We start from the raw sequence: 9,906 nt of genomic DNA on the forward strand, positions 1-9,906 counted from the left end.
TTTATTTGTCAATAAACAAATGCAGAGCTCCAGCATGGCAGTGGGGAGCACAGGCCACTGGCTGCACAGAGGTGGGAGATCACCCTGCAGCCTCCCCACCCCTGGGACACAGAGTCAGTGGTGAGGCTGCACCCAACCGTGACACAGCACAAGGCCTGGGCCTGCCCCAGAAACACTCTTGGGCCCTGCCCCTCTGCGCCAGGCACACCAGGTGTAAGGCAGGCAGGCTCATCCAGGCAGGATCCAAGTGTGAAGGGGCTCAGTATGGGTGGGATCCAGGTGTGGGGTGAGTCTGTGTGCAGGCAGCTCAGTGGGGGGGGGTCCCAGATGTGGGGGGATCTGGATGCACACAGACTCATTGGGGGGGGGGGTTTCCAGGTGCAGGGGCAATGAGACTGCAGGGTGAAAGTGGTTGGGGCTCAGTGGAGGGGTCTGAGTGTGGGGGTCTCAGCAAGGAGGTCTGGGTGCTGGGGGTTTGGGGCTTGGTGGGGTGAGGGTCTGGGTGCAGCTAGTTGGGGGTCAGTGGCATGGGGATCTGGATGTGGTAGCTCAGGTTGGTGCAGGAGGGTGGGGGCTTATCAGGGTGTGGGGTTGAGTCCAGGGAGCTCAGTGGGGGATGGTCTGGGTGGAGGTCCTGAGGCAGGGGGTCTGGGTGCAGGGTGCTCCAGATGCAGGGGTTGAGGTTTAATGGGGTGGGGTTCAGGTATGGAGGGCTAGGGGGTTTCTGGGTGAGGCTTGGCAGTGGTGTCTAAGTATGGGAGATCCGGATGCATGGGGGTTGGTTGGATGCAGGAGCAGCTCCCAGTACAGTGACCCCTCCCCCTGCAGCTGAGGCGCAATGGGGGCAGGACACAGGGGAGGATGCTGAGTTTCCTGCAGCTGGGGGCGGTTTCTGGGGGTGGGGTCTGACATAGCCCTAGCCATTCCCTGTAGGGGAAGAGGAAATCCCATCCTCTCCTGCCTCCAGCCCAGCTGGGATTAGCAGCTGATCCCAGTTTAGGGTAGGAGCCACTGGCTGCGGTGTCCCCAGCCCTGCAATGATGTACCTCTCTGGCGGCTGCTTCAGGTGCCTGAAACAATGTACCTGTGCAGCTAGGGAGTGGCACTTGACTGCTCTTGCAGCTTCCCTTTGCTTCTCCATCAGAAAGTCATTTTTCTGCTGGGAAGCAAAGAAATCTGTGGGGGACATGAATTCTGCACAAGTGCAGTGGTGCAAAATTCCCCCAGGAGTAGTATCTGGTGCTGCTTCCCCTGGTAGCATGAGACCAAGCACTGAAGAGCAGTCAGACTTGCACTGGCAGGAGATGCTGGATGGGTGAGAAGTAGATGGGTCATTCCCCCTGTAGCGCTCATGATTGTGGTCAGATATAGCATCGCTCCAAGTGCCTGTGTCATGCCTGCCCTCTCTTGTCCCCCAGCACAACACTAGTGGATCAGCATCTCCCTGGCTATGGGAGAACATTTCTAGTGCAGTTACAACACGTCCCTGCTGTTTGCTCCAGCGGACCCGTCAGGACTACCTTACGGTCTGATCTTCCTGCAGTGACTCCAGCGGGAGCAGGACCTGACCTGTAGTTTCCATGACTCCAGATCAGCGTCCTGGCAGCATAGAGTCAGTGGCGGAGTGCTGGACGGGGACCTGCTGCAGTGCAGGGAAATGGCACCTGTGGATTGCCCCCTACAGGATGTGATAGGTCTTTTAAGAGAGAGGATCAGCCCCCCATCACCCCTTCCTCGCACAATGCCAGGAATAAGTTCCTTGGGCGGTCTGGAGTGAAGGCAGGGCCCCGTATGGGGTTGCTTGCCTTCATCTTCCTCTGTGTGTCTGTTTGCAGGTGACTGTCGCCCTGGAGCTGTGGCTCACAATGGACCTTGACAGGAAAATAGCACTTTGTGTACAGATCTCCAGGGAGTCCTGCTGGTGAGCGTGGCTGCAATATCGAGAGAGTCTGAGCCAAGGATTGCTCAGTCTTTTATTCTGCGTTATTTCTGGCTCGCAACGCCTCCCTTTGCAATGGCAAACCCCCATGTCCCTCCCTCCCTTGGCCTGTTGCGCTGTGGGATTGGACTGGAGCCCAGCAGGCCATCCATGCAGTCACTTCTTCCAAACGACAGCCACCCGTTTGTACCAAACCCGCTCCCAAGCCTTGACTGTTTATCAGAGCCTTGGGTGCAGTTTCATTGGACAGCGGCTCGAGCTGCATCTGCAGTCGGATTCTGAGCAAGTAAGAACAGTTAGTAGCTTGATGGTCCAGGAATCGCCTCTGTTGAGCATAAAAGGTGCTGCGCCCTTGATCAGCACAATTAGGACCAAATACTGTTGTTTTCCTACCAGCAGAGACTCCTGCTCAAGCAGGGACAGACTGTCCGTATAACCCTAGCTGCTGCCAGCAGGACTCCCCTTCTTTTCATTTGGCGAGAGCCCGGTGCTAGTGAAGGGGCTATGTTCTTCCAGGGGCCTTGGCTTTGGCCTAGACGCATGGTCCCCAGAGCCGCGTCCCCACGGTAGCAGGAGACTCTAGCGCTATGACACCAGCATTGGGCCATCGTCGCATCCATCGAACGGTGGCACACCAGACTACAGGTGACTGGGCTGTTCTGGTGGGACACCGCTGGGCCAACTCCTATGATGACTCAGTGTTCAAGTTACCATCATTTTTATTCCTAATTCTGCTTTGTTTTCTTTTTCAAGGACAACCGTGGATCTCAGTAAGTGAGAAGCCCCGGAAGCAGAGACTGACCCTCCCTACGGAGCTCAGGATTGGGGACACAGCTGAGGCATGTTCTGTTCTCCCAGAACACACATCCCACACTCAGCTAGTTCTCCTCAGGACGGATTTCCTCTTGCCCTTTGGGGTTTCCACATTACCCTTCCACACTGGGCCTTGGCCTAGCCGGGTCCTGAAATGCATCTCTGCTTAGGTGCCAGTGTTCATACGCGGGCAATAGTTCAGTTACAGTAGTTGTCATAACAACTTTCAGTGTAAAAGTTACAGCTCCAGCGAAATGCCAGACAGGAGTTAGTGCTCCTGGCCCGATACCTGCTGAAGTCAGGTTCTTTAGGTGGCAATAGCAGACTGTTAGTCACGGGGATTCTTGTGCAACTCTCATCCCCTGTGAGGCTAGTGTGCGCAGCATAGATCATGTTTAACTGCCCCATGTCCCTTCCAAAACGTACCCCGGTCCCTGTGCCAGCGTTCCTTCAGGGCAGAAGAGAGGTGAAAATAAAGGGATGAGGTGGCTCCCTAACCCCAAAGCCCAGCCCCACCCAGCGCTGTGCAGAGTACATGCCATGCTGTAATAATGCACTCTGCTGCGCTGGGCAATCCAGAGAAAGGGCAGCCCGCCTGTCCGCAAGCGGATGCAAAGCAAGGCCGACCTGCACTGGGTAGGGTTCGGCAGTGGGGAGATGAACAGGCTAGAATAAGACCCCCTCATTTGGCTCCTTGAGGAGGCCAGAGGAAAAGTTTTGAGCAAGATTCAGGAGGGCTGTTTGAAAGGCATCTGCACTTTACAGGCAATACGGAATTTGGCCAGCAACCAGCAGTGCTGAATCCGAACTTGGAGTGACAGTTGTCTGATGGCGGTGCCAGGCACACTATGCTCTCCACACGGGGCTCCTCAGCACCCCAAGTTTCTAACCACAGGAGAAGGCTGTATGGGAGCACCCCCAAAGGAGAGTTGAGAGCTGGGCCTGGTCTGTAGTAGGATGTAGCCCTGCTGCGATCAGGAGCCAGCGAACACCTTAGATGGAGCAGGAGGAATAGCTGTGTCTGTGTTCCCCTGGAAGCTCTGTGTCGTCAATATCTAAATGAAACTTCCAGTGCTCTTTGGCCTGACGCAGCGCCGTCCCTGGGGAGTGTGGGGACTGAGCAGAAACCCTGCTGCGCATGGGGGACAATGGAGCTGAGGGGGATGGGATGGGAGTCATGAGTGCAATGCTGGAAGAGGCTGAGCTCATGAATATTCAAAAGCCTGCCTGGGCTGATGCATATTAAGAGTCCAGCCTGCTTAGCGTTCTAGAAGCACCTCTCACACAGCCACTGTAACCGTGCACTTTAGGACCCTGATCCAAAGTCAGTGGAAAGATTCGCATTGGGTCCAGCAGGCTTTGGATCAGCCCCTCATTCCCCTCACACTAAATAAAGCTGTCTCTGTGTGTGAAGCGCTTTGGGATCACATGGAGCAAAAGGTGGGAGACAGACACAATACGGTGCAAGCAGCACCAGGATGCGGCACTCCCCTCACACCAGCAAGCAGCTCGTGTAACTCTGGCGTCAGGGTGCCCGGGACTCCCTCAGTGAGTTGTTCCAGAAGGGATGTGCCCAGCAGTTGTGCGTAGGCTGCTGGAGAGTGGCCGTGCTGCCGGCAATACTCACCAATCCCCTCTTCTCCGGTGTGTGTGTGTGCATCAGGCATCCGGTCTTTGGGTTGATTGTGTTTGAAAGCGCTGCTAAAACAAAGTGCCACGTCACCTGTGAGCTGTGCAGGGAGCTGTGTCCTGCCTTCGCTCTCCTCCCCTCTCCCCCCACTTCCCATCCTGCCCCGGCAGCCAATCTTACAGAGGAGAGGAACACAGCTAGCAAGGAGGGCGTGAGGACTGGCCGGAGCGCAACAAAGTGCCAGGAAATGCTGCTTTATGCCCGGGATCATTTCTGGGGGGTATGGTCTGACTCACTCTCTTGCACAAATGACAACTCAGCTTTTCGGAGTACGAATCTCTTTCAGTGTTTAACAAAGAAACCTCCAGTGACGTTAACCCACGCTCCTGGGGATGAGGTCCCAGCGAGCGGTGGGGAGTGGGCTCGCTTTGCAGATAGCACTCTGCTCCTCCATCGCTGGAACTTTTTGCCTGCGGATTGGCCATCACAGTTGTTCTTGCACATTTGCCTGGCTCAGGACTGCTCCCGGCTTTCACCCCATCCCCTATAAACACTGACATCGGGACCCCTGCAGCTGGCGGAGGTGCACATTGACCATGTTAGCCACAGCTCTTGAAATGCGGCGATAGTACTGGCAGCTTCCTGACAGCAGCAGGATGCCTGGGGGAGAGACAGGGCTGCAGTGGATGTAGCCGTGTCTGCTGTGTTGCATGGTGCCATGAGGGAGGAGAACTGTGATGCGGACTCCTGCTTCAAAGCACAGCGCTTGCAGAGCGGTGAAGGGGGCTTTGCAGGCGGCGGCAGGACTTGCAGAAAAAGAACGACATGCTCCATGGCCTAACCTCTGTGTGTCTGGGCTGAGCTCATTCAACTGCCATTAACCTCACAACTGCTGCAGGGTCAGCAGCTGCTTCTGCTCCATTGCCATCAGCTCCAGGGCTAAGCAGGGCTCCCGCAGCAGGATTCGAACACTCCCCTCTGGAGGGGTAGGACCATATGACGAGCTTATTGAAGACTTGGGATCTGTTTGAGTAGCATGCTCGTCCCAAGGCCTTTGTTAGGGGTGGGCAGTGCAGTGCAGAACTAGGGGTGCCATCATGTGTTCCTGTCACGGCTAGCTGGGGGCTAGCGTGGTGGGTGGGGCTGGGACTCCACTCGTCACTGCGCAGAGAGAGGTTTCCAAGCACTAGCATTTGGAGGTAACTGAGGATTTGGGATCTCTCCTGATCCCCCTCCCATTGCAGCTGTTTTCCACTGAAAGCACCGATAATGTAGTATCCGATATAGGTTTTTATACCCCACTCCTCACCATAGTCTGTGGGCACCTTCCAGTTGGGCATTAAGCAATGTGACTATGCATCTGTCCCGTGTTTGTTCTCCTATCCTCGTCCCAGAGGGAGCGGCACGTGCAGGGGAGTGTCTTGTTTTGGTAGGGGTGTTTTTAATCTTATTTTTATTAAATAAAGTCACCATTGCAGAATGGACATCAAAGAAACGCACCTTGCACTTGGAGCAGAGAGTGGCGAGGTTTGTGGTAGCCCTTTGTCCCTGGCTGGGGGAGTTCATTGCACAGGCTCAGACTGCAAAGATGACCTTTACTCTTGTTATGGTTCCATTGTGACAGAGGAGCAAAGTTGTCAACCAAGGTCTTCATCCCAGAGCTTAAATGGTCTTTTAGATACCCTGGCACAGTCCGTGGAATGTTTTGAAGATAAGGACTCGGCCTTGAACTTGAGTGGAAATGCTAGGGGAGCCAGGGTAGAGAGGAGAGGAAAGGTGCTCGCAGCAGCTGTGGTGCTGAGATGTGCTGCAGTGTTCTGTACTTGTCGGAGTTCCCTAAGCACTGCAGGTTTCATGCCCAGGTGTATTGCATTGCTGCAGGCCAGCTGAGCGGTGACGAAGGTGTGAATAACTGAGGCCAGGACTGATGGGATGGTGTGTCCTAGCCAGCCGGAGCTGGTGGAAAGCGTTACAACCATTGTGACATGCGAGCTTGTTGTCCAGTGAGGAATCCAGGAGTACTCCTAAGTCGATGGACTGAAATTGACCAATTGTGGGTGTGAACTTCAGCCAAAGGAGACTCCACCATGGCTGAAAACTCTTCAAAATACATTCCCCCACCCTCCAGCATCACCTCTCTTTTTCTTGGGTTTAGCATCAACCAGCTGTTCTTCATCCATGAGCTGATTTCATCAAAGCATTGGGTCATCTTGGTGGTAGGCGTGTGGTCGTATGTACTGAACAATAGGTAGAGCTGTGTGCCATTGGCATATTGTTGGCACTTGAGTCCATGTCATCCGAGCAGTAGGATATAGATGCCAAAAGGGACCAGTGAGGGAATTGATCCTTGTGAAAACCCAAAGTGAGGAGTCTAGTGATAGAGGTGCAGTTGCCCATTTCTGCTCTTTGGGTGTGTTTGTACAGGAAGGACTCAGGCCATTTTACCTCATTACCCTGGACTACTGTCCTCTCTTTCAGGCCAGACAGCATATCTCACGGTCATCTGTGTTGAACACTGTAGAGAGGCCCAGGAGGAGGAGAATGGCTTTCTGCCCACTGACAGCAGGAGATCACCCATCAGTGCCACTAGGCCAGTTTCATTTCCGTGTCCTGGCCTGAATCCACATTGTGCAAGGTCTAGAATGTTAACTTCAGTTAGACGATCTTGTAATTTGGCCTTTTGCTAGCTTCTCTGCGAGCTCAGGAACAGGAGGTTTGACACTGGGCTGGGACTGAACTAAATTCAGACTGGAGACTTTTCTAGCTGCAATTTAGCCTTCAGTTGTCATCCAATCATTCCATTTTTTACTTTTGGCATTCATTTATTTTACTTTTCTAGGTGCAATTTTTTGTCCTTCTCCCCTCCAGTCTTGTTGTCACTAAAATGGAGAACTCTAAGCTGGGATGCCAGAGCTATTCCAGCAGGAGAACAGGACTTTATTTCCTCTTTTTACATCCCTTTCTGCAACCCGCTCCAGTATACCTCTGAATGCCACATGCTAGCTGCCAGTCACAAGTTTGCTCAGATCCTCTGGGAGATGGGATGTGAGCACACAATCCTTTAGAATTTTATAACGGTATTTATTATCTTTAAAGAGCCGGGAAATGTATCCCAAGGCAATAACCCAGAGATGAGCAAATATTAAAGCTCTCAGTGATGAGCCAGTAACTTCCCAAGACCTCATCTTCCTGAGCTGGGATGCAAGGAGGAGAATAGGGACCATCCCATGAGCTATGTGATTGGGAGACGAGAGAGCTCTGCTGGGGCCCTTTGAACAGTCCTCATAGCTGCATGTTCACGCCCTATCTCCTAGTGACTGGCTTGCACACTCAAGTAGCTAGTCTCTGAGGGTGTCTCTACACTGCAATTAATCCACAGCTGCCCTGTGACTCAGGCTTTGGGGCTGTTTAATTGTGGTGTAGATGTCCAGGCTCATGCTGCAGCCTGAGGGTCCAAGAGCCTGGGCTGCACCCTGAGCCTGAAGGTCTACATGGCAATTAAACAGGCCTGCAGCTGAGCCTCAGGAGCCCAAGTTGGCGGGCACAGGTCAGCTGCAGGTGTCGAATGGCAGTGTGGACACACCCTGAAAGGCTCAGCAGGCGGATCAGCCATTGTGTGGGGCAGCAATAGCTTTGTAGTGGATAAATAGGGTGTGGGCACTGAGGTGTTCACAGTGTGTGCGCTGGCTAACCGATTCTGCCACTTGCTTTAGCTTTGCACCAAGCAGCCGTTCTTCGCCCCTTTTCAGACTTGCTGAACCTGATCCTGTTTTGATGTCTACCCATTGCCGATGTTAAACACTCTGGTTAGTGAAGGACCCGTGCAAATTGGCCAGGTGCAGTAGTAGGTGGCCATCCTCTGACGCACAAGGAATCTTGGCTGCTCGTGGAGACAGGATACTGGACTCTGATCTAATCCTGTGTCCCTAAGGAAGCTCTTGGTCCTGCTGTTGCCCTCTGTGTCTTGGGTGTTTTGTTTTGGGGAGGAGGAGAATGTTTGCAAATGTTTCACACTAGTGAAATGAGTGTCCCTGATCTGCCATGATGCACTTCTTACCCTGAGTTGCGTCCTCTAACCAGCAGCTGCAAGGCATTGCAGACATAAGAGCAGCCTGGTTTCTGTAAGCTCCCAGATAGATCACAGTGAAATCACTCAAACAGGCATTTTACCTGCCTCCACCACCTGAGACTGGCCCTCTCCCACTGAAGTATTAATGTCAATGAGTGCAGCAGCAGGCAGTCAGACGGGCTGTAACCTCAGCCAAGGAGGAAATGCCCTTTAGCACTGCCAGCGTGGTCAGGCTGAAGTGAAAGTGACAAGACCTGGGGTAAGAATGGCCCAGTAGATGTCACAATCTTGTAGCATGGGGGAGGATTCCATTCAGACACACCATTCTCCCTCCTAGGAGGCTGGGGACAAAGGCTGGACCCACTCTTGGTCCTTGTGGCCAAAGGAAGGGGAGGAGCCAGGGCGGAGCTAATGATGCAGTCATGAAGCTCCTTTTGAGGAGCTGGGATCTGTCCCTGGTCTGGAGCCACATCTTGCTGCGCCAGTCACTTGTACAGTATTTTTGTGAGTCACGTGCAATCTCGGTGCGATTTTTACCCTTACTCTTCACTCCAGCCTGCCCGAGGAGTGTGTGCTGACGCAGCACCACAGCTGGGAACTCTTAAGTACTGATGCATCAATGACTGGGGAAGGCAGCTGAAGTCGGTGCATGCACAGCCCAGCCTTGCTGCTTCTATCTTTATCTCTTTTGTAATCCAGAAGTCTTTATATAGATCCATGAATGGTTCATGTCCTTTCTGCCCCCACTCTCAGTTGTATAACTACACCTGTTGGCCAGCGGGTGACATCTGGGGCATAGATGCTGTCTTGCTGTAGCCTGTGAACATATTTTAAATAAAAACCAACATTTTCTAATGTGCCAGTGTCTGAGAAGTGGTTACTGTCTTTCTGCACATGGAGAACCCAAGCAGGGGAAAATACGTAGAAGCAAATCTGAGTTTCGCTGCCCTATTGTCTCATACTGTCATCCTGTAGGTTACAAACCAAGCAGGGCATGGGCAAAGCATGGATGGGAAGTCTCAAGGAAGACGCCGACATGGCAGGGAGTGGTGATGGTGGCTCAGTGAGTAGGGCCCTTCTTGCTCTGGGTCTGTACTGAACCACGGCTGGGCTGCTGCAGGAGGCCCTGGCCATTCATTACTGGAAGCCCTGCAGTGCTCATGTCTCATGGGTCGTGCCTGGGATCCTAGCTGCTACGGTGATGCCGATAATAACAATTAGCTCCCAGCGTAGCAGGCAGCACAGCTGGGGCCAGGGACCCGGAACACACGAGTTCCAGTCCTGGCTCAGTCAGTGCTGTGCTGTGTGTCCAGTAGGCATAGAGCCGGCAGTGTAGCTGGCCACTGTATCTCCCTCACTGCACCCCTGGGCTGATGGAGGAGGGGGTGGCTGCCACTGCGATCCTGAGCTTGGCTGGAGCACCTGGGAACTGCAACTGGTGGTTGATTCTTGGCT

General features: G+C 53.5%; 1 protein-coding gene across 1 annotated transcript in view; it reads left to right on the forward strand.

Annotated features, from left to right (window-relative positions):
* GRAMD2A (GRAM domain containing 2A) overlaps nt 1-9,308 on the forward strand; it is an 82,954-nt gene extending 73,646 nt beyond the window's left edge. The window contains exons 12-13 of the mRNA XM_084640916.1: nt 1,836-2,584; nt 2,693-9,308. Coding sequence (XP_084497042.1) covers nt 1,836-1,839 — 4 coding nt within the window. The 3' untranslated portion in view covers nt 1,840-2,584; nt 2,693-9,308. The remainder of the gene's footprint in view (nt 1-1,835; nt 2,585-2,692) is intronic.
* The last annotated feature ends 598 nt before the right edge of the window (nt 9,309-9,906 follow it).

The sequence above is a fragment of the Lepidochelys olivacea genome (genome assembly GCF_965140295.1).
Source record: "Lepidochelys olivacea isolate rLepOli2 genome assembly, chromosome: 10".
Classification (NCBI taxonomy): domain Eukaryota; kingdom Metazoa; phylum Chordata; order Testudines; family Cheloniidae; genus Lepidochelys; species Lepidochelys olivacea.